General features: G+C 32.5%; 1 protein-coding gene across 3 annotated transcripts in view; it reads right to left on the reverse strand.

The window, feature by feature from the left end:
* Positions 1-1,089: 1,089 nt before the first annotated feature.
* The window catches only part of alka (glycine receptor subunit alpha alkaliphile), a 44,474-nt gene continuing 19,780 nt past the window's right edge, over positions 1,090-25,783 (reverse strand). For all 3 annotated transcript variants that reach the window (XM_023165060.2, XM_074177063.1, XM_074177064.1), the window contains 5 exons: positions 22,230-22,367; positions 17,882-18,111; positions 14,027-14,152; positions 10,801-10,908; positions 1,090-3,518 (listed from right to left, as the gene is read on the reverse strand). In XM_023165060.2, coding sequence (XP_023020828.1) covers positions 3,393-3,518; positions 10,801-10,908; positions 14,027-14,152; positions 17,882-18,111; positions 22,230-22,367 — 728 coding nt within the window. In that variant the 3' untranslated portion in view covers positions 1,090-3,392. The remainder of the gene's footprint in view (positions 3,519-10,800; positions 10,909-14,026; positions 14,153-17,881; positions 18,112-22,229; positions 22,368-25,783) is intronic.

Consider the following 25,783-nt stretch of genomic DNA (forward strand, 5'->3'; position numbering starts at 1 on the left):
CATCACAGCTTCAACCAGATAAATTCTCTCGAGAAAAATATCTGGTCGAGGCAGGAATCGAACCCACGGTCTTCCGATCGTGAGTCGGGCGCACCGCGGCCAATTCCAATCATTTTTGAATTTCATTTTTTGTATTTTGAATTTATTTCGATCTTAGTGTGTAACATGTATTGCGGAGTATATCAGTTTTGCCAATTAGTTATCTCATTATTGTCTTTATCTTGTTTCCTTATAAGCATTATTTTGTAACAATTTTATACCTACTCGTTTCAAAAACACAATATAACGTTTCGAATGGACCAATAGATAAATCCATAAGTTCATTTGGTGGTTTCATCGGTAAATTTAGTCAATAGCTGATTAACGGAAAAACCGATTTTAAACAGAATTTTTAAAACAAACACATTATGGGTAGATGAATGCTGAACCGAAAAATTATCAGATTCTGATGTGATCGTACTACCGTACTAGGTTGTATCAAATAGTGATAGCTCTATAACAAAGTGCCAAATCAACACTGGTCAGATGAGCCATAGGCTCCTCCAATTTTGACCGAAGTATAAATAATTGCGGGACAATAAGTACGCTTATATTCGTGAAGGTATCTCAATAATCATGTGAATCGTGTCAATTTTCCATAGCAGAGAATTTATCAAAGAACATCAACAATTCACATTTCATTGGACACATCTCGTAAGCAACACTTATAAAACTATCAAATATAAACTTAACTGAGTTATAATTAAAATCATTGTTGCTACAAGTTATAAAAATGTAATAACTTAAGGCGATTTTGTTTCAAAAGCCATTGATTTAACTCAGTATTCATCTTCATCTCCAACTCCACCTTCTACTTCATCTGGGGGAGCAAATCCTTCCTCAGTTGCGTATAATACATCCAATATTTTTTGAATAATAGGATTTCCATCTTCGCATTCTTGACACATTACTTCAATATCCCGGAGTTTTCCGAAATAGAAATCTCTTTCTTTTTCTGAACCATCAACTATTGTCTTGAATTCTGATATCTGATGCGTTAACTCTAAATCTTTTTCTCTTCGTCAAATATTCTTCTTTTTACTAAATCCAATGTTAGTTTATCTTCAGATAATGTCTCTAATGCTGTAGTTAAACTATCATACGATGATGGTAACGTAATCAATAAATGTGTAACAACCTGAACTTCTTCCAATTTTTCACCTGTCGATTTCAAATGTCTCACAATCTCATCAAATTTTCTCAAATGATTTTCCATACTTTCGTTTTCCTCTGATTTTAGCATTAAAAGCTTCTTTCTTAAGTAAATTCTACTGGCAAGTCTTTTCTTTTGATGTGTATTTTCTAGTGCTTCCCACATTTCTTTCGCAGATTTCTTATCTTTAACGCATTCCAAATACGAATTAGCTAAACACTTCACAATAATATTCTGGCATTTGATGTCCTTTTTCTTCCAGTTGGAGTCTTCCGGCAAGGGAACTGCTTCATTAATCACTTCTTCAACTTCATTCTGTTTTCGAATGGAATTACTGTTCTTTGAACAGTAATTGCATTCGAAATTTCCAATGGTCGAAATCTGTACCATCGATCTGGCGAATTCCCAACTTATCATCTGGGCCCATAAGCTTTTGAAATCAATAACTTTCCTCAGTTAAAGAAAATGAAATATTTCTTTTGACTTTTATTGACACAAACTTATTTTCTTATTTTTTTTTCATACAATAGCAACTATATACAACTAGATAAAATAAAATTAAAAATCAACTAAACTGAATGATGCTCTCATATTCATATTCATATTCATTCATATTCAACACACTGTAATTGGCGTCAAAGAATTTCTTGAACCATTGAAGGAAGTCAAAATTATCCTGGATCTGGATCCTGGATAGAGATCTTTGTTTCATAACGAAATGAAACACTTCTTGAAGGAATATTCTCTTTTCTATCCAAGATATCAATTATAGAACTGGTTCTATTGTTTTATGCAAATCAACCAAGTTAAACAACAAAAAATGAAGTTGCTGAAGAGACAGTCAGTCATGAAATACATTTATTATGTGATGGAATGAAACTAATCAATGCCAAAATTGATTTGTAGAGAGGTTTGACAAGTTTTTTGAATTTTACATTTACTGCAATATATGATGTAGAGAAAATTAGCAAATGTGACTTTACATTTATATTGATGTTTTAAATAAGTATTAAACCACTAGTTACATAAAAATTCCAGTTTTGAGTGGAATTATGAAATTAATCGATATCAAACAAAACTCAACTGCTGAACTGAAAACATCAATAATCATTGAAGTAAAATTCAAAAGTGAAAAAAGTTATTGAGTATAATAGCTTTAGGGCACTGATACATATGGAATAATATCATTACAATTTTCCAAAGCACGTTGCTTGACGGAAATTACCTCTCAATTTTAAATAAATTGAAGATGTATACAGGACCGGATTTGAAGGCGCCGGTATAACGAAGGAGTGGAGTCTTCTAATGTTTTTTCTATAAACGAAAATACTTGTTCAAAACTAATTACTCTAACAAATATATAAGAAAAAGGGAATATGATGGGCCCCTACATATTTTAAATAAAAGTTGAATTTTTAACTTTCCGCTAAGAAAATTGAAAATTTTCCAAACAAGGAAAGCGAGCGAAAATCAACGCGTTCCATTGAAAATTTCAAACAACACTGTTTGAAAATTTCCACTCAAGTGATTTCGTCAAATAATTTTTAAAATTTTGAGCTTGAAACAGCGAGAAGTTGTAAGGATGACCTGCAGGTCAACGTTTTTTTTACTTATTCCATTTCTCTTCAACTCATAAGTACAAAATACAAAATACACATTGAACAAAATTTCGCTACTGAAATGCTCGATCAAAACAAACATTGATAGTAAATGGAAACTTGCAATGAGGGCTCTACGATATCGATAACAAAATTGTTATATTCGTGCAAGTATTCTTTTTGAAAATGCAAAAAAAAATATTAGGGAGGAAAAAAGTAAAAGTTGCTGACCCGTCAAAATTTGGATAATTCTTTTACCTTTATTGTGGGGGTCCCTCTCCTGTGGAGGCCCCGAGGCACTAAACCCGCTTGCCCTTCCCCAAATCTGGCTCTGGGTGTATATAATAACTATTCGGTCAAAAAATATTATGAAGCTGACATTTATACTGTAGTCGCATACAGTATATGTACAAGGAAAGTATTAATATGTCAATTTTTCCACTTTGAGAAGTGAAAATCTAATCACTGGATTTTCGAATCCCTATCAGATCATAATGATTGAAGGCGTGTATCATTCACACACTGGATTACATAGATACAAAGTTTATATCACAATAAACGCATTTCATGCATATTGCGAAAGATAAGAGAGGAATTTATTTTCATACACCACTACCAAATATCAGAATAATCCAGTACATAACACAAAAAATGAAGAAAAACGTAGGAAACACTATTCTGGACACACGATCCACTTCTTTCCACATTATCTTTTCTTTTCCTTTCTCCTGAAAAAAAAAACATAATTTTAAAAATCTGATTGAATAATATCGAAAATAAATTATGAATATGTCATCAACATACTTCCACCAAGAAATTGAGAGAAACAGAAATGATTTTGCGAACGTCATTTAAAACGAGTATGTTTTCATTTGAAACTGGTATTTATCAACTGGTATTTATCAATTTAGAAACTATAAATGTAATGTAATTCAGAAAAAATATTTATTACATCAAAATATCAAAAGGTCGCGAAAAACTTCGACGAATTCTCATTATTGCTTAGTGAATGCAAAATGAAATTTCATTGCATAGTACTGAGTGAAACGTTACAAATCCAATACAATACCCCACATCTTGTCTTCGAATGATCATGATCTTATCTTAAGTGAGGGTAATAATATTAAAATTGATGAGGTTGTTTTATTCATTTCGAAAATCTTAACTATACTAACAGAATAGTGAGCATATGACGAAAAATGACTGGAATTAGAATATTACCATAAGTGTAGTTATTATTGAAAGTGACTTTTATATCATTATTCAATATTTTGCATAAGTTTCACGACTTCGCAAAGTAATTAGAGAGTACAGGATTTCCTTTGTGGGTTTCTTGAATTTGTTCAAAATAAATTAGGATCATTGTAACCAATGTATCGTATCAATGTGTTTTACATATTATTCGTGCCTGTAACAGTTTATGTTATGTCTTTGCCTGAATAAATTCATTATTATTATTATTATTATGTTTTGATAAACTAACCTTGAATCGAAGAGTAAATAAATATCAAAATAAATCCGAGGAGTCTATCGAAAAGAGATACGTATGCATATGAAAAAATATTATGAAATCTTAGAACATTCCTCTCTCCCAACGTACCTACAAAGTAGGTTCTGGTAAATACACACCGGTGAATAACTACTTTGCCGGCTAATACCATGCTGGACATTGAATTATATCCGACAGAGGATTGTCTTGCATGAGCTTCTGGTTCATTTAACAGCACGGCCACGTCTAAATCAATCGAGTAAATCATCTGCAGACCAGTATCGACGTACATCTAAATCTAATGTCATGCTCTTTGGTATAACAGCGGCGAAAAATGGTTGTTCTGGCCTCATAAATATTGTTATAGATGGAACAGAACTTTCCTTGAAAGGAGTTACAAAAAACTTGGGCCTATATCTTGACAACAGTCTTCGTTTTAAAACACACATTTCGCAAATTCTAAAACGAGGTTACGCAAATTTGAAAGTAATATATTCCAACAGAGCATTTCTGAATAAAAAAAGTAAAATTATACTCTGTGATGCTTTATTCACATGCCAACTACGCAAACGTGGTATATGGTTCGGGAATTTTGAAGAGTGACAGTTTCAGAATCCAAAAACTCCAGAATGCATGCATCATGTTCATTACGGGCACGAGGAAACGAGAACACATTTCCCATCTGTTCGGGGATGTGGGTTGGTTGAATATGGAATCCAGACAAACATTTCATTTTGCAAAATTTTTTCAAAAACTCCTCAAAACAAAAAACCCTCCTATCTTTTCGAAAAAATATCCTTTAGAACTGACGTATATATATGACGTATATATATATATATATATATATATATATATATATATATATATATATATATATATATATATATATATATATGTTCTAGATAGCATACTGTTTTTTTTTGTTTTTCGCTCTTTTTTTTTGTTTCTACGATTTGATGGAAGAGCAATCTCTGTGATGATTTATCATACGCAGATATTGAATCCCGCCATTTGATTGGTTGTAATTGTATGGAACCATCAATGAAAGCCATTATTATTATTATTATTATTATTATTTCACCGTAGTGTGCGCTGGTCAGGCTCTATCCCCGAAGCCCCGATACATTCGGGAGGGCGCGCCACCATTATCAACCAATGACCACTCCCCACACCGTGGGGAGTATTATTATTATTATTATTATTATTATTATTATCTCACAACAGCGAAGAAAAGATCCCACCTAAATCTGTTTAAAATCTGTTTTTCCGTTAATCAGCTGTCGCCCCCATACGAACGACAACTCTCAAAAGTTGAGAAACTTGTGCGAGCTAAGGACTAACGAGGTCTTACCTTTTAACATGTGACTCCTAACAGTGTATAGTCAAAGTACCTGATAAAGTAATTCTTAAAGCTATCGGCGAACTCAAAGGCCCAAAAAAACCAATACAAAGAAATAATGCCGCTACGAATTAGTTCACGTGGACTGAAGAATTAGCGATTCGTATTGGATAATTTTTACTAACCGAGTTTTATGATAGGCTGAAGAGTCATAAAATTGAAGTTGAAGTCATGTTACGGTGACAAATAGAACGCGAGCTGTCGTGTTGTCAATGTTTAGTTCAGGAAGTGATCGCGATTTGAGTGTTGAAATTCGATATTCGTCCAGTAATAATTACTTTTTGTTATAATTAATTTTTGTTATCTGTTTAAAATGTGGCGTTCTTGGACAAGTACTAATAGTAATAACGAGTGTGATAACAACGCAGACTTTCTCCTGTGTAGTGATTCCAATAATAAGTATTGCTGAAAAGTATGGACACACCATACTGAGACTTCCTCCCTATTTTTGTGTTTTCAATCCCATCAAGTTGATTTGGGGAAAATTGAAACAAAGCATCAGGCGTAAAAATAATTTTCCAAAATTTGATAAGAAGGTGATAGAGCTAGTTGAACAAGTATCTAATATTGCCGAAGAAGACTGGCAGAAAAGGATTAAAAAAGTAATTTTAGTTGAAAAAGACTATATGGAGATTGGACACATCCATTTTAATGGTGGAAATAAATTCATTATTGATTTGAATGACGACAGTGATAGTGAAACAGAGAATATGGAAGAGGAATTATCAGAAGCTTTCGAAAGAAAAAAGCGGCGCTCTTACTTACAAAAGTTACGGCTGTTCAAAGTTCAGAAAATTGCAACCACTCAGTCTTCTTTATCACAAGATAAAATATTTAAAAACACAAGCATTTATTCACTAGGTCACCTTTGCACCTTATTCCTCCTTAATTGACACTTTTCAATTCAACAATCAATATTTTTCATATAAAAAACTTAATTTAAAAACGAATGCTTTTTCTGGTGACATTGTTCTATTTCCATGTTAGTTACTAGTGACATTTCAGAAAAAAGCGGTTGGTATTTGCCGCCGCCTACTATTTCAAATTCGTAGATTTGGATTTTTAGTTTGACGTGAGTCATAAGAAAAATACAAAGAATGAAGGCAAAAAACATTTGAATCACTTTAGGAATATTGACAGCATCGGTCGTACCAACTACGCCTTTATAGTCTGGTTCACATGTACTCGATTTAGCTCTTTTTGGTGACATTTTTCAGCCCTGTCCAAAAATTACAACCAAGGTGTCATTCGATTCGTATTTTTGCCTAGAAAGTTTAAGGAAAGGTCCGAAAACGCGCCGATAAAAATTACAAAAAATATAAACAATTAAGTGAAAAAAATGGGACTTTAGTTTTTTCTTAATATCTCGGAAAATTTTCAAAATTTTGGAAATTTGAAAAAAGGTTTGAAAAGATTAATGAATTTGCGTAAAAAAATTCCCGACTCCCGAAACTGTATCTCGATTATTTATAATTTTCACAGAGCCCTGAAAAGCGGATAGTCTGGCTTCCGCGCGCCTTTCGACACTCTGACATATAAACAAAAAAAATTATTTAAACATATTAAATGTAAATATTAAGGAATGAAAAAATGTATGTAATGTTGGGATACATCAATAAACTATAATCCGCAGTAAAAAAAATTATCCCAATTTCAACGTTAATTATAAATTTGTTAATTAATAACTTTTTCTGAATTAATAGGCAAAAAAATAGATTACCGTTGCCAAAATAAAAAAAATTGTTATTTCCAATTTTTTATCAAAAATTGAAAATTATAATTTTATAAAAAATACATTACAATTTTTTTTAAATTTTATTGTTTGTTTAAATTTATTATAAACAAATACATTGTTTATAAGCAATTCGAAAATTTTTTTTTGCATTATGTTAATTGAAAAAAATCATGATTTTTAGCGTTTTCGGACCTTTCCTTAAACTTTCTAGGCAAAAATACGAATCGAATGACACCTTGGTCGTAATTTTTGGACAGGGCTGAAAAATGTTACAAAAACAGTACATGTGAACTAGACTATTAACCTTAAAAACGTAAAATACACAGATATATAACCAAAAAGCAGCTCCGTACATTTTTTAACATTTTCATTGGTGAAATATTGATTGTTGAAGTGAAAAGTGTCAAGGAAGGAGGAATAAATTGTAAAGGTGACCTAGTGAATAAATGCTTCCGTTTTTAAATAGTTTATCTTGTGAGAAAGAAGGCTGAAAAGTTGCCTTTTTCTGAACTTTGAACGGCCGTAACTTTGTAAATAAGAAAGAGCGCCGCTTTTTTCTTTCAGATTCGTAATCTACGCATCAAAATAAAGAGGAACTGTTGGAAGGTAGGTTTACTATATCGTTTACTTGAACTATACCTGGGACTCGACTGACTTCAACGCGACTCGACGGTGTATTAGGTAATTTTGAAAGCATAAACATTGGGTACTCGGGATTCAATGAAGTCGAAGAAGGCCGTGTTTGCCTAGTCCTGATTGGCGAAGGTTCTCTCGGTGAGACAGTTATCGAAGTGCTTGAAAAGATGATAGTCGGTTGGCAAAAAGTCTGAAAAGTATGGTGGGTGAGGCAGAACTTCGACGCTCAATTGGTTTAATGTTCGGACAGTGATTTGTGAGGACGGGCGTTGTCATGAAGCAGGTACAGTCCTCTTCTGTTGACTACTACAGACTGCTGCTGACGCAATTTGCGGTACATTTCGTCAATTTCCTCAAAATAGGACTCTGCTGTGATGGATTGGCCCGGTTTTAAAAAGTTATAGTGAATCACACCAGCCACTAACAACCATATAGTAACCATGGTCTTTTTTGTTGGGATTTTCGCCTTTGGGAAGTGCATGGTTGGCTCATCAGTAGAGTATCCAATTTTCATTACACTTGACAATTTGATTCAAAAAAGGAATGTTTTAGTTGCACAGCAGTAAACAAGACGGGACTTCAAAACGTGACAAATTTTGTCGATCGTTCAAATGGGGCACTCACTTTTCGAGATGTTTGACATTTCCAATGTGTTAAGCTATCAAATATTGCATGGGAGCTGACGCCTAGTTCTTCCGCTATCCCACACACTATTTGTGATTGCTCAGTCTCACCAGGATCCTAAAATTCATGTTCTGGGTTACTGTAGGTCGACCACTTCGGGGCTCATCTTCAAGGCCAAAATATCCGGAACAAAATTTCGTAAACCAATGTCAAACAGTGCGTTCGTTCAATAACACTATCATTGTCAAATGCCTGGTTAATTTTTTGTTCTGTTTGGGCAATGCTTTGTTTCAATGCGAAGTCGTAGAAAAAAATTGGCCGAAAATCGCTTAACATCATATAGTAATTAACTGAAGAGAGGTGAAAATCAGAGAAAACATCATCAAAGCATAGAATACAACATTCTCTATCGATCAGTATATACCACGACAAAGTAGAATAAATATTGGGTATTTCATTAAGCGTTTCCTATCTTTAAATTTCAAAAATACAGAGTGTGTGTGAGAAATCAAAGACATTTTTCATTCATTTGAAAGACACATTGATGGCATTATATGTGGAATATAACATCATTCAAGGTCCGCCACTTTCTGAGTGAAGCGAATTCGAAACGTCAAACTTTTCATGACTCTGGCGCATAAATCAGGCAGAATTTTACCGATGGCATAGGTTATGTTGGCTTTGTCAACCGCTGTGGTTTGTTTCTTATTCGCATTCCTACACCTGAGACTTTAAAAAAACGAGAGATGACCATACCCTCAAATCGCTCGTGCAGAATATCCAGGGTGGCATGATCTGTGTGGCACGTAGCGCCTTCTTGTTGAAACCACATGTCGTAGGTGTCCAGATCATCAAATTCACAAAAACAAGTTTTTTCAAAACATAAGCACTACAGAACATTCCTTAAGGCGCTCTCCAAGATAAGCCTTAACAATATTCCAAGATGTGGTGGTTTACGGTTTTCGCCATGATTTTATCATTGATAGCAAAGCGACTGTTGGTAATCACCAACCTTTAGTGCTCGTCGTTAACAGTGATGGCCTGGCCAACGTCGTTCTCCAAGAAATATGACGCCGCCTGTGACTTTTTCGGGATGGATTGGACGCTCTTGAATGTTATGTGGATTGATATCTTCCCAAATTCGAAAATTTTGTTTGTTCTCATACCCATTCATCCAGAAATTGGCCTCATCGCTGGAGGTGATTTCTCGATGAAAATTAGGCCAGTTGTCAATTGCTCGAGAGCCCATTCAGCGAATACACGTCGATGTCTTTGGTCGTTTACCTTCAATTTTCAGGTCAGTTGAATTTGGTAAGGGTGCAGGCCCAATCACGACGCAAAATTCGTCAAGTTGTGATCTGCGAGAGGCCGAGTTCTTTGAGCGACTCTCAGCACACTCTCAAAGATAGCAGCGATGTCCTCGAGAGATTTTGCGTTATGTCTATGTATGAGTGTTGGTCGATTGGTTACTGAACTAGTGGACTCAAATTTATCGACCGCGTTGCAAATAGTCCTCTCGGACGATTATGGCAACCATAAAATGGGAAACGCGCGCAGTACGTTGCCCAAATAGAACACCCATTTTGATAAAACAATTTTATTATTTGTTGAATGCTATATCCGTCCATGATTTGGCAAAACAGACTGAATAAAAGACAACTAATTTAGCTTCAACAAGATTGCCGTTATCAATTGTCAAAGTTCGGAAGTCCCTACTAGAAAACCCTATATTTATTGAGATATGGAGCTACAAAACCACATGATACTGAAACGGACAACATTTGTGAAACAGTCTATTAGTAACAGCTTCATTTTGCGAACAAAGCCCCAAAAGCGGCAATGAAACAACCCTTGTACCAATGCTTAAACAGAAATCGGTACATGGTACCATGTATCGATACTTTAAAAGGAATCAAAATAAAACTGAATATTGTATTGAGAAGAGATGCATACGTATGAGAAAATAAATATGTCGTATTAGCCGGGAAAATGGTCGTCTTTTGACAGACATTTACCAGAACCTATCGCGTAGGTAGGTACGTTGATAGAGACAAATGTTCACTTTGAAATATTTATTTTCTCAAGATGTTTCACTACCAATGAATTACGAAAGAAAAACCTGCTTACCGTTTTCCAATGGAGTGGGATGAATGTGTCCGCTGTGACCTTTCCATAACCCGAATGACGTTTGTATTCAGGCGAGGGGGTGCAGATCCATTCACTAGAGTTTGTTTTCTGTAACAAAACCATTACTTATTTCTAAAAGATTCAGTATTCTGCACAAAAATTATGTTAGAAAATGTATACATCACTGTATGATGCCCCAAAAACAAATCAGTGGGAGATCAGAACGATCAACTTCACAATTACGAATACGCTAAGGAGGGCAAATTGCAGGAGTATGTGTTGAAGAATGCAACTTCATTTAAGAAATAATGATAATATAGGGAATTCAAAAAAAAAACACTTCTATGTAAGATTTCCACTTGAAGTCAGTTCTTTCGTATTTTTAGAAAATGAACATTTCGAAATGGAATCTCAATATATTCATTTCTCCCAACGTACCTACCTACACAGTAGGTTCTGGTGAATGCCTGTCGAAAACAACTACTTTCCTGGCTAATACCGAGATGAACATTAAATTATATCCCACAGACATGTATGCAAGGTATCTTATAAAGGATAGTTTTGCTTTCATCCAGCAACAGGATCATGCTAATATCTTTTGAGGAAATCATTCACAGACCGGTTTCGAAGTATTACCCCTCATCAGTCTAGAAAAGAAGCGACCCAAACAGCAATGTGATTCGGACTCTGCTGATTTCAACGCGGCTCGACTGTATGCATGAAACCTTCGTCTGAGAGAAAGCTTGTTAAGTAGTAACAGCACCATCCTGTAAACAGAGCTCAAAAATAGGATAGAAATATCCCATGTACCACAACTCAATCTCATTAAGTCCGAAGACTGTATCGACGAAAAATACATATGTATAAGAAAATAAGCATTTCAAAATTAAATCTTTCAGTACTCATCTCACCCAATCAGGCTAATGCCTGCAAAATGCCTGCGTCATTGTTCCATTCAATTGTAGTACTACAGTGCAGGAAAGACCCGACTCGGTTAAACTCAACGCGGATCGGCTGCATGTATGAAACCTTCTTGTGATGCACTGTTTGGAACCTTTGGTGTAGTAATAAATATTACTGGAGTTTAATCCCAACACCAAACTGTTATTTCAACACCTCGACACGTTTTTCGATCACCAAGTGATCATCTTCAAGAGGAAGATTAAACTAATCATACTTACAAAGCTATCCTTATTTATACCATACAGGTATACCATACATAGATACAGATATCTACCTGTTCTACGTACCTGCGTTTTGAGTGTCTGAAAATAATTTTACAATTTGCCTTATCTACTTGTCTTGAATTAATTTTACAATGCGTCCTTATGTAATAGTCAAGTAAATCTAATAATTAAAATATTCTAAGCTATATAAAATTAATTTCACATATTGCCTCATCTACTAGTCTTAAATTAATTTTACAATGTGTCCTTATGTAATAGTCAGGTACATGTAATAAATAAAATATTATTTTAACAAGCTATATAGTATATTTTTTGGGAAAGAAAGTTTTTGGCTTTCTACTACTCCATCTGATACAAAAAAATGGATGAGAGAATCTTCCAAAGAAAGGAAGGAAGTAATCAATTTGAAAATAAGTAACTCTATACATGGATGTGTAGATCATGCAAAGAAGTAACTTTCAGACACAAACTGAAAGAAATTCCTCCTGAAACAGCTACTTTCATATAAACATTGAATTACACGAAAGAAAAAAAATTCTTTCGAAACAAATACTTCTATATGAACACTGAATTTCCCAAAAATTAATCACTCCTAAAAATATAACCCTTTCAAATCTATATAGTATACTATTAGGTATTGTTCCACCACCATTATTCATAATATTATTATGTTTACTTATTTCCACACTCTCGTAGGCATCTAGATGCCTTTTGTTGTTAACTTGCCTAACTAATCCTAATGAACTTGAAGTCTATGGAATGGTTTTGTTGCAAAATATGATGGCGAGTGCTGAATGATTCGTTGTATAATGAAAATATAAAAAACAGATATCTGTTTTAGAAAAATCTGTTTAAAACCTGTTTTTTCCTTAAACTTTTGTCGCGGGTTGCTATACTATGCAGTAAGGGGTAATTGCAGGTTATTGCGGCAAAATTTATCAGACAATCTTATATGATATGCAATAATGCACCTTCCATTCAATTCAACTTTTCAAATTAGCTTCAAAAGTGAAAGTGATAATGAGAAAAATTTTGTTTGAATATCTCATCTAGGATCGCTCAAATATGTTAAAAAAAAAATCTGTTTAATGTTTTTATAGATAGTTTAATTTCAGCAAAATGCAAAATATACCTATATCTTTCTGAATTTATATGAAACAATTTTCAAAGTTTATTTACTTCCAACTGTTGAAAACATACTCGCAGGTATATCAGGAGGTAAAGTTTCATTCATAGTGTAATTCAAATGAGTTTCTAAACTAATAGTATAAACTATTATCGCCTTTTTTTCCACATTTACATTCACTATTTCATTTCGATTTTTCAATGCTTTTGTTTTTATTGTTTGCATTCAATCCACATTTCATTTTTTATTCAACACATAATTAAAATTTCGAGTCACAATGATTCGTTTTTTCCACAGATTACAGTTTTACTTTCACTTGATTGCTGAGTTTTTGATATTATTATCGGTTTTATTTTGGTTTTTCCTTCTATGTATTTCAAATCTGTAACATTTACCACATTCAAACCGACCAGGAAATGATTGATCCGCATATTATTTCATTTTAAAAAACAATTATAATCGATCAATCGCTTAACACTAGGCAGATCACGTTTTTAATTATAAGATTATCAAAATAAATTATTGTGCGCTTTGGAATATTCAGATAAATATCACATACGCATTGATGCGCCATCTATGAGACTGAAGGTAGTTTATAAATTTAAATCAGGTGGAGGACTTCACCAGTTATCATTTTTGAGAACTTAAAATAATCGATATAGAAATAAATTTGTCAAAAATTTATAGTTGAAGAGTTTCTGGGAAGTAAAGTTTCAATTTCTTCAGAACAAACTATAAAATGAACAAGTTCAGTGGCGCATTCCCATACTGGAAATTACTACATGGGAATTAAGATATTATGTATTTCAGATCAATTCTTATATTCGTAATTTCTAACTCAAAATTGATGGTAACTCCTCGTTTAGGCACAATTTTGTGTAAATATTCTATATTAGTATTGTTAAATACTTACCTCACACATTTGTGCTTGTTTCTTTTTGAGAATATTATATTTTCCATGTATAACTTTAACGATAACAAATTCTCCCAATGATGCAAAAACTGATATCATGCAACCTGCCATCCACAAATCTAGAGCCTAAAAAAAACAATTTATTCAAAACCAAATAAGTTATCAAAATTGCATATTCGAAACTATTATACCTTCTCAGTTTCATAAACTACATTTTTCTACAAAATACAACAACCATAATTATGATAGTTTTCAGTTGTAGCTATGAGACTAGACTGTGACTTCAAACTTTTCATTGCACGATATATACAGGCCGTTTCTTTTGAAACATTCCTGGTAACGTTGCTATATTCTAAACCATAACAGATACGAAGACGGGAACAATACAATGGTCGAAGAAAATTTACGGGGACTCTCGCTCTTTTCGAGTTATACGGGAAAATCAAAAATGCTGTTGTTAGTATTTTTTCGAAAAGAATTATTATTTCTGAAAATATAAAAAAAATGGAAAAGGAAAATGATATTGTATTCGAAGTGTACTATGACGATGTAATAATAAATATTCGATAAAATGTTTCGTCTCAACATGGCCACCATCAATTTTTTTTTAATACGGACTAGTCTTTTTTATTACAGATATTGATAAAGCGGTGAATTCACAATTCAAGGGTATATCACATTTGATATTTTTATAGCGTTTCATTTGAAATAACCACCATCATCAGTGACAATAATCAAACAGAAAAACAATTTATTTCATCATGAACTTTTGGTGAAAATGAAACCAATACGGAAAATCAAAGCTGCATGACAATCTACATTGAATGCTCGAATTGACGACATCTTTGTTGAATGCACATAAGTTCTCGGTCCAGACAATTTCTGTAGCTATTTTCGAGCATAATAGGTGTAATACTAATACATGCATCTCTTATTATTCGTTTGAGATGGTCGATATCTGCACTTGGTGTTGAAAAAACATTATCCTTCATGTATCACCAGAGAAAAAATCTAAAGGAGTAAGAGCTGGGGATCGGGCTGTCCAGTTAATTGGTCCATTGCTTCTGATCAATTTTCTTAGGAATATTGCATCCAAATGTTTCCTTATTATTGCTGCATTATGGGAAGGAGCACCGTTCTGTTGGAAATATTGTATTTCATGGCGGATATTCAGTGGCAATTCATCTAAGTAGCCATCGAATTCATTGAATGGAAAATGAAGATACATTTCACTAAGTATTCAAATGATCATCGAAAAAGAAAGGGCCAATGATGTTTGTTCCCACAATTCCCAACCAAACATTTATTCCGAACCTTTCTTGGAAATTGGTTTCCCTATGTAAATGTTCATTTGTATTATTCCACCCATAATGAATATTTCTGTTAAACCAACCATTGTTGGTAAATTTCGATTCGTCAGTCCATATTATTTTTTTTACAAATATTTCCAACTTCCCTATTTCTACGTCTTAACCACTTCGCAAATCGTACTCTTCTTCCATAATCATTTTCATTGAGGTGATGAACTTCGTATCCTGTAGCATTTATATTTGTTCTTTTTTAAAATAGCTCTGGTGGATTTTACAGAAAGCCCCATTTCGTGGACAATTTCTCGTAAAGAACAATCTCGATTAGCATAATTTTTATGACTGAACAATCCTGAATATTAAAAAAAGGTATTTTTCACTGTGTAAATTTTTATGTGGTAATATTTGCTAACCCATAACATTTATTTAACTCCTCACACTTCCAGTAACCACACATTTTTTTGTTTTCTTTCTGTCAAATGCACCATAGTACCTCAAATTTCTCTCTAATCGTCTAAATATTTGGAAGTTCGGAATAGCTCAACATACATATTCCTTGCCAAAAGAGGATTTCTATTTGATTTTCCATAACTGAATAGCATATCAGTCCTTTCATCATTTGAATACATCTTTGATATGTTCATATTTCTGACACTTCTCAACAGATATCAACAACGCATTCATTTTCCATGCCATACAAACCAAGCAAAGCCTACTCGTTCAAGATGGTAAATGAATTGAGATGCTATTTGATCATACCAAATTATAAAACAATCGAATTTTGACCAAAAACTGATATTTTCGTTACTTCTAGGATTCAGAATAATAAAAATATTAAGAATTATAATTGATAATTACCTGTCGAATTTATTGGGTTGTCTGAATAATATTTTGAAGAAATCGAAACAATTTACAAAAGAAGTAACGACAGAACTGTAATTTAATTTTGTTGTCACTGATGATGGTAGTTATTTCAAATGAAACGCTATAAAATATCAAATGTGATATACCCTTGGATTGTGAATTTGTTGCTTTATCAATATCTGTGATAAAAAAGACCTGTCCGTATTAAAAAAAAAGTTGATAGTGACCATGTTAACACGAAACGTTTTATCGAATATTTATTATTACATCGTCATATTAGATACACTTCGAATACAATAACATTTTCCTTTTCCATTTTTCAATATTCTCCGAAATAACAATTCCATTCGAGAAAAACAAAAAACAACATTTTTGGTTTTCCCCGTATAACTCAAGAAGGGCGAGAGTCCCTGTAAAATTTCTTCGACCATTGTATTTGTTGTATGTAACAGCATTTTTTGTTTTCCCCGTATAATTCAAGAAGGGCGAGAGTCCCCGTAAAATTTCTTTGACCATTGTATTGTTCCCGATGACAGTTACCTTTTTTCCCATTTAATCGTCTTCGTATCTATTAAGGTTTAGAATATAGCAATGTTACCACATGATGAAAGAAACGGCCTGTATATATACCGTGTGACACAGACTTATGTTACACCCACTTTCTCTCCTTTATTTCTCTAGCGATATTTCTGAAACTTGAAACATTGAATATGCTCATTCGACGGCACTTTTTGAAATATTTGTAAAACAAATTGAACTTCCGGCTTTTCCAAAAATGACAAAAACTTTTGATTTTCAAAAGGGATATCCTATATATTATCACAAGAGCGGTTAGGGAAGATCATGAGGAATCCAGTGATACCAAGTTTGATGGTGTTATCTTTAATGACTACGGAGATATCGCCATTTATTTTATACATAAGCTCAATGAGTAGGACAGAGAAACTTTTTCTGGTGGGACCATCCAACTCTCTCTCTCTCTCTCAACTAATCACTAATCAAAAGTTTGAAGCATGTATATTAAGTGAAGGAAGACATTTTCAAAAATTTTTATAACAATTTTTTTGATTAGAATTGTTTTACTTGAAAATGGCGGGTCACAAAAAAACTCAATAGAGCTTCAAAATTGAACGAGGGATTTAAAAATATTTTCATTGAGGAACAAACATTCAACTTTTCCACTGTTGAATTGAAGACTTCTTTTTGTATCGAAAAATGCGCAGCTTTATCAAGTGACACCGCGTAATTAATTCAAAAACTGAAGTTACAATTTTTATATTTTCACCCAAAAACGACGTACCATGAAAAAAAACTCAATGAGACTCGTTCATCCCAAATTGAACGAAAAAGTTTAAAGTTCATTTTTTTCTTAAAGATGTCGAAATCAATTTCCGTACCCACGACACTGTAGAAGTTGAAAAATATAAACTTTCATCAACAGTCGCTACTTATCAAATATCACTGAAATATTCCAAATGGAAATATTGTAGAATTTTCATATATTTCTTTTGACATTTTCTCAACGAAACATTTTTGCACCCATGGGGATTTGCACCCTTGTATACTCGCATATCATTAAGGAACATCTTGTATAGAATGATTGTTTACAGGAATGTATAAATTGAAAAGTCTTAATTGTATAATGGTCTGCAGAAAACCTAAAGTTTTATTTCTAATAACTTACCTTCACATAGGCAACTGCCGGAATATCGGATCTCAGTCCAGTAAACATTGTGACCAAAGTTAATAAACATGTGACTAAAAGGGTTACCCTAGCTGGTATTGCATCCAAATCTAACCAGAAACTGAACCAAGATAATACAACCACCAAAGTTGAAGGGGCAAATGTCTGAATTAAATGATGACCAATTTGTCTTTCGAACCGAAACTGAACCGTCAATCTGGAGAAATTTCCTGAAAAATTTAGTAATATACCTTACATAATTTTTTGAAACGTGAAAAACCATGTTAAATGATCACACTTCATTCCATTTTGAAGTAAACGAAAGCAAAGTATGTAAAAATGAATAATTTCAGTTTCTTCTTCAATATACTAAGTGTCTCAACAGTGCAAATCTGCTCGATATACCGATAATGCTGATATATATATGAAAACAAGTCTCATACGAGAGATATTCGACACCAGAAAGATCAGCAAATGATATATTTTTCAAATTATATTAATTTATTGTATTTGAACAAAAATTTTCCTTCATCAACACTTGTTTGAATATATATATATATATATATATATATATATATATATATATATATATATATATATATATATATATATAAATAGATGAGTACTCTTTGATCATTCCCATATTGATTTCAATTTAAGAGCCACCGGTATACAGCAGTTTCAGCCTATTGGGCATCGTCAGTACCGGGCAGGCGGTCCTCGATTGAAGACAAAACGGGAAAAAACCAAGAAAGAACTTGATAAAAATAGCTGCTATTTTTATCAAGTACTCATCTATTTATTTTTGATTTTCATGGAATTATTTTCCAGCAGCTTGACTGCATAAATGCAGTCAATAGCTGGGCTGTTACAAAGAAAACTCTTTGTTACATGTCAAGCTTTCGGTATATTTCACACCTTCGTCAGGACAACTACAATAATGAGATTATATATCTTGTGAAAAATATATGAATATGGAGAACTTACTAACGTGAGAATTAAATATAAAATGGTTCAAAAACAGATAGAAAAAACATGAAATGATGACAGTTGTTCAAAATTTGACTGACAATGTCAAGTGGGAAAATTCTGAATAATACTCCAATTACTAGATCTTTTATTTTCTTTATCATATTACAGAAGGCATGTGTAAATTTTGCTGTGACATTAATACATTATTTAATGTATTCCGTAATAATAACCTCAAAATATCAAAAAAAAAAGTCACTACTATATCTAAATTATATAGTAAACTGAAAGCTCCAATTTCAAATAAACAAAAACCCAATTTAGTATACAAAATTTCTTGTATGGATTGTTCTAAAACATATATAGGACAAACATCTAGACCTCTAAGTAGTCGCATCACTTTCCATAAAAGCGACTGTAGACGAAATGTTAATTCTTGTGCATTAACAGAACATGTTAATTCGGAGGATCATAAAATTAATTTAGAAAACCCAAATATTTTAGATAGTGAAATTAATACAACTGAAAGAATATTTTTGGAAATGATACATATTAATAACGAAGAACATTCAATGAATAAAAGAACTGATTGATAGTCTCAGCAAAATTTACACATACCTACTGAAATGTGATAAGAAAATAAGAGATCTAGTAGTTCGAGTATTATTCAGAATTTTCCCACTCGACATTGTCAGTCAAATTTCTCTTTGTAAGGTTAGATTTATGAATTATCATTCATACCACAAACAATCCATGAAAGTTAATTTGATAAAATAGATGAAACAACGTATACTCTGTATTTCCGATTGTTCTTTCCATAAAAAAAATTACATATTCTTTTCAAGTTGTTTAAAAATAATTCATATCTAGAACCTTTATTAAATAAAATACTGTTTAGTACTCCGTCTTCATTCAATGAAATATTAATAATTAATGATGATAATAATATTTTGAATGGCAATACTTCTGACATAGTTCCTGTTTCCCCACGTTTTGTATCACTTCCATATATAAAAGAGGTAACACCTAAACTTGTGAGAATTTTTAACAAATTTAATAACAACAATAACTTCAAAATTGTCTATAAAACCGCTCTATCCATTAATTCTATCTTTACCAAAATAAAAGACAAAACACCTCTTACTCATCAATTAAATGTTATATATTATATCCCTTGTCAAAATTGTGACAGCATATACATTGGTCAAACTTGCAGAAATTTGAAAGACCGTATTACCTCACATAAAAGCGACAGCAGATTAGCCCCACATAGATGTGCATTAGGCGAACATGTTAATCAAACAGGGCATAATATGAACTATAATAATGTAAAAATTTTATCAAAAGAATCTAACCTTACAAAGAGACTTTTTCTTGAAATGTCCTTCATATCACAATCCAGTCATTGCTTAAATAAAAAAACTGATCTAAATCACCTAAGTGAAATTTACTCTTTTTACTACAAATTGAAAAAAAATTTCATAATTTCAAAAATTCATCTTCATTAGAATATAGTACTTTAAATAATCATAATCTAATTGGCATTCCTGTAAGGATAAAGTTTGGCAATACTGAATCCAACAATGTAATTGTTTTCTGAACTGTTATGTCATTTATTTCTTCTTCTCCATTTTCATTCAAAATTAGTATAATAACCTATTTTGTGATCACATGTACCGGCCTGGTACAAAATCAGAATTTTAGAATTAAAAAAAGGAATGTATTCATTAGATTCACAATAATTTTACCAAAATTGACGTTCATATGTTTAATTGTTTGATGTGTAGCTATAATCATCTTGAATCACTATCCAAACTAATTTCAATGTTTTCCCATTTCTCAAATCTAAGTTCAACATTAAAATCAAATAATAACAAAAATTATTTTAAACATCACTGAGTCCAACCTCAATGACAATGTAAGTACATAATTTTCAACTGTACAATATCAATTAGTCTTATGTTCTATTATTGTAGTTTTCCCTGAGGATGACAGTATATATTGTCGAAATGATTGGAATATATTGTTAAAAGAGTACACTTTCTCAATTGCTGCTTACTCAAATATTTACCCGTTTAATTCCTAACTGGTCAGCAAAGACTATCTTCTTTCTATATGTATATATATATATCTCCTATATTTCTCAATAGAAATGAATATAGAATATAGAACAAACTCTGTTATTTTCCTCAAAAAATTCATGAATTTTGAAGAACGCACTTCGAGAAATTGTATTATTGTAAAAAACTTTGATTAAAATCTTTCTAGTTTGGAAGACAAATGCATAAATCATGAACAATGGGAAATGAACCCTTCTATGTTTTTCCCACAAATAAATAATAATGTCCTTACATAACTAAACACCACTATAGGTAATAGCAGAGGTACTCAACTCAATTGAGTACCTGAATTTTGTTTACCTGTGACAATGTGGGTATGATAATTTGAAAACCGGTGAGTAAACAAGATCGATTTGATCATTTTGCAGGTTACATCCGCAATGCTTATACTTATGAATTTCCGAGGATTCCAAATAATTGAGTTTCCAACCTTTGCTTGCATAGTGCAAAATTTTCCTATCGTTTAGATTCGGGGGCTTGTGATTGCATCCAAAATGTTTCGAGAATGTCGAATCATTTTCACCTAGTCTGAAGGACCTTTCATGTTCAACATACCGCCTTGAGAAATTTCGGCCACACTGTCCCACATAAACACTATTCCACTCCGGACACTTATGAACTTCAGATTTCTCCATCTTGTCCACTTTGGCATAGATTTGTGGGTTCAGGAATATTTCATCATGTAAGGATAATTTGATGTATAAATCACTTGAAAAAGCTAATGTCTTAGCGATACATGTTGTGATATATTTTTCAAATAAAGTTTGTGGAGATTAAATCGTTGAGGTGTAGTTTTTGAAATTTACTGTATTAGTTTGAAAATGTCCATATAGGACGAAACGGCACTAACGTTAGTTACACATAAAAGTGGTCAAATTATAGAAAGTTTCATTTTTCATTTTTCATGATGATCTACCACGTAGTAATGGCTACATCAATCAATTTAAATGCATGAATGCAAATACGAAGATATCTATATTGAATGAGAAATTTTCATATTTGTAAAACTTGTTGAGAATTTCATTTGATATAAAACTTTTCCAGTTAAAATATCTTAGTCATGGAAACATGGCAGCATGGAAACAAGCTACCATATTCTCAGTTTCTTCAAGCAGTTTTATATTTTCTCATCGTCTTCTCCCATCTCATTACTTCAACGATCCATATGTTACTTTTAGTATTGCAACAGTTCTAAACGTCCGATTTGAACTTAAAAAAACATTTTACCGAATCTCTCCTTGAAATGTTCAGATACTTACCATTCTTTTCCATCGTATAGGCAAATGATTCATCTAGAAGCAAAGGAAGAATATTATACTGCAGTAGTTTCAACTCCGGACTTAGGGTAACTCCAGCTCCAGACCATTTCAACAGCATTTTATTGTTGTTATATGAAACTGCAAATAAAAATATATTCTCATTCAGATTACGAAAGTTTATATTCGCAAAGTGCTTCTTCTTCAAATTTAACTTATCTATTTTCAACACTCTTCCTCCACCAGAACAGAAATATTGTCAGCTATGTTGATGTTTTAATATGCATCTAGACGAATCCTTCATTAAATCAAATACCAGTATTTTGTTATTATTCCAAATGATTTTTTACTTGATTGATACTAAATCTTCACCTATTTTCCACCAATTATTACATAAGAGTGCAAACAAAGGAATGTTAGGCCACAAAAATTGTTTTGCATGTACCTGTTTTAACAATTTCAAGCCTCACTTATTTTGTGGCCGTTCTCTATGTCATATTAAGAAACACTAGACTTTTCAGGTCTCTGAAACTGAATCTGTGAAAATGTTACTGTATCCGGAAGAGAGTCAAAACTGGGTAGATTCATTTGATGCTAATAGTTCCAGAATCTACTCATATATTATCTGTTTTCAGAAATTATTTAAAATCAGTTTGAATATCAAAAACAATTTGAAGTTTATATTTATCGAAAGATAACATGAAACTCGATAAAACTCATTGCAATGAAGTTTTAATTAGCTATCAGATTGAAAACGTACACATAATTAGCCAACTATGGATTGTAAACACACTTTTATTGTTGTTTCGGAAAGAACTTTGAGAGGCTGAATAAATACAAGTGGAAATATGTAATGGAATATCTACAAAGTGCTATATGAATATCACTGGAGTTCTATCCGAACACCAAACCGTTATTTTCAACACTTCGACACGTGTTTCGATCACCAAGTGATTGAAACAAGTGTTAAAGAAGATTAAACTGTTTAATCTTCCTCTTGAAGATGATTAAAGTGTTAAAAATGACAGTTTGGTGTTGAAATAGTAATATTCATTACTACACCAAAGGTTTCAAACAGTGCATGAAAAGTGCTATATGCTTTTTGGGAAACAGCAAGAGGTTCTGTCAAAAGCATATATTGTTCAGCAAAATAGTGTTTCCTTTCAGGACAAAAAACACTCTTCCTTTAAGAATAACAAACAATAGTTCTTTTTCAAAACTACCTTTCGGTTTCAGTTCCTGTGTTCCAGCTTTTATCATTAAAAAAATATATTTTCCCTATTCATAACTTCCTTTACTCAAATACCTCTTGTATCATCTACAGTCTGAGTCTGTGTTGTACCTGTCGGAGTCGATAACCGCCGGAAGCTCTAGATGGGCCAATTTCGATACAACAGAATGTGTCTTCCTCATAGAGTAAGATCCCAGAGCGATCAGACATAACTTATTTTCAAATACATGGATGAAACCTTAGGTTCTCAGTAGCGTCTCATGTTTTTTGAATACCTGCTTGCTTGTGGAGCTCGCCTTGCAACACCTGGGCAGGTACCAGATAAGAAAGGTAACTAAAAATAAGAATTACCTAACTTAAATTTATATGGCTGATTTGTATATATGTTTTGTAGTGTCAGATACTTTCCATGGAACAAAATTTTGTCAGGCGCTTTAAAGCTCCATAAAAAATGAACTTTACTTATTTCTACATGTCTGATTTTTAAATATGTTACTAAGGTAACTATTGCAAAGTTATATTTCATTAGTCAGATAAATTGTAGTGACCAAACATCCCTTAAACACAAAAATTATTCAGCCAAGAGAATGAGCGCGAGAGCACTATAATTTTGATGCTAGCAGTTTACCACCATGCAAATCTGAGTTATTTCAATAATTCTTCTGAGCCGATTACATTGCTAGCATATGGAACAATGCAAATCAAAAGCAACCTACCATTTTAACTCTTGAAAACAATAGGGGGACTTTAGAAGAAAACCAGTATCATTTTCATTGGTTTGATGATGACCAATTACCTTAAAAAAGCATCTTTTTCGAAAAATGGTCGTTCTAACTATTTCTACGCCATAAACTCGATGAATGACTTTATTCAAAACGAAATCCATTTGACGACTGATAAGAATGTACGAAAGATATCTTGTTTCAATTTTGTACATTATAGCGTGTCCTATAGTTTTTCTTATTTTTATCACCCATAATATCAATGATTTATTTACCGTGAAATCCTTATGTGACGGCGTGATCGGGATATATGTAATGTTTATAACACATTTATTCTCTAAATAGAACACCGTGCAATTTCTTCATTTGATGTATAGTTTTTGTCCAAGCCTCTCCTTAAAATATCGCCCCATGCCTAAAATTACCTGTTGCTAGATAAACAAGTTTTGAATTACACTGCAAAATTTACGTTCTTGAATAATTTCAATAATCTCTAAATTTGTGCCATATTTTTTCGTTCTAAAACAACCTTCAGCGAATAAAATAAAATTAAAAGATTTGTTGAAACTGGATGTATCAATTATTCTAAACATGAGCGCATCAAGCCAGCTACTAATGAAGATAATGAATTGCAAGTTCTTCTTGCTGTTAAAGAAGATCCTAGTAGGAGTCAACGACAAATTGTTGAAATAGTGGATATAAGTGAGAGATCAGTGCAACGAGTTTTGAAGAAACATCGCTTTCAATCCTCTCATACTACTGTATGCCGATTTTGAGAAAAGAGTGAGATTTTGCAATTGGGCCATGCTGGGAAAAATTCTTCGAAACGAATATTTTTTCAATAACATTTCATGGTCGGATGAATCGACATTTCATAAAAATGGATTTGTGAATCGACATAATTACCATTATTATTCGACAGAAAATCCCCACTTATTGAGACAGGTGGACTATCAACAACAACACAACGATGGACAGCATTTACGTACGTAGAACACCAAACCAAAAAACTAACAAACATCTTCAAACCACTGAACATCAACATCACATACAAGCCGAACACGAAGATAACACAAAAAATAAACAACTATGAAAAAGAAGAAGACAAAGACCAAAACGGGATATACAGTATACAATGCTCGGACTGCAACAAATTCTATATCGGCCAAACCAGGAAAAAACTAATCCAAAGGTACAATGAGCACAAAAAGGCATACATAAATCCAATACAAAACAAACATAATTTCCCCCCACCAGAGAATATAAAACTCATAAAACAAGTCAACAAGGGAAACCGCATGGACATTTGGGAAAACTTGAACATCCATAAATTTAACAGTCATAAATCACTTATCGAGGAACAAGTACAAATCAAAACACAACAAGACCTCACATTCAATATATTAAACAAAACCTTACACATTCCTAGAGAAGATCTATATATATATATAAATATATATATATATATATATATATATATATATATATATATATATATATATATATATATATATATATATTTATATATATTTCTGATATGTTATCTCAACCTTACTATTATTTACTTGTGATGCACTGTTTGGAACCTTTAGTGTTTGATCTTT

The sequence above is a fragment of the Leptinotarsa decemlineata genome, unplaced genomic scaffold, assembly GCF_025532065.1.
Source record: "Leptinotarsa decemlineata unplaced genomic scaffold, Ldec_3_MD MMD2_tig00002159_RagTag_RagTag, whole genome shotgun sequence".
Lineage (NCBI taxonomy): Eukaryota > Metazoa > Arthropoda > Insecta > Coleoptera > Chrysomelidae > Leptinotarsa > Leptinotarsa decemlineata.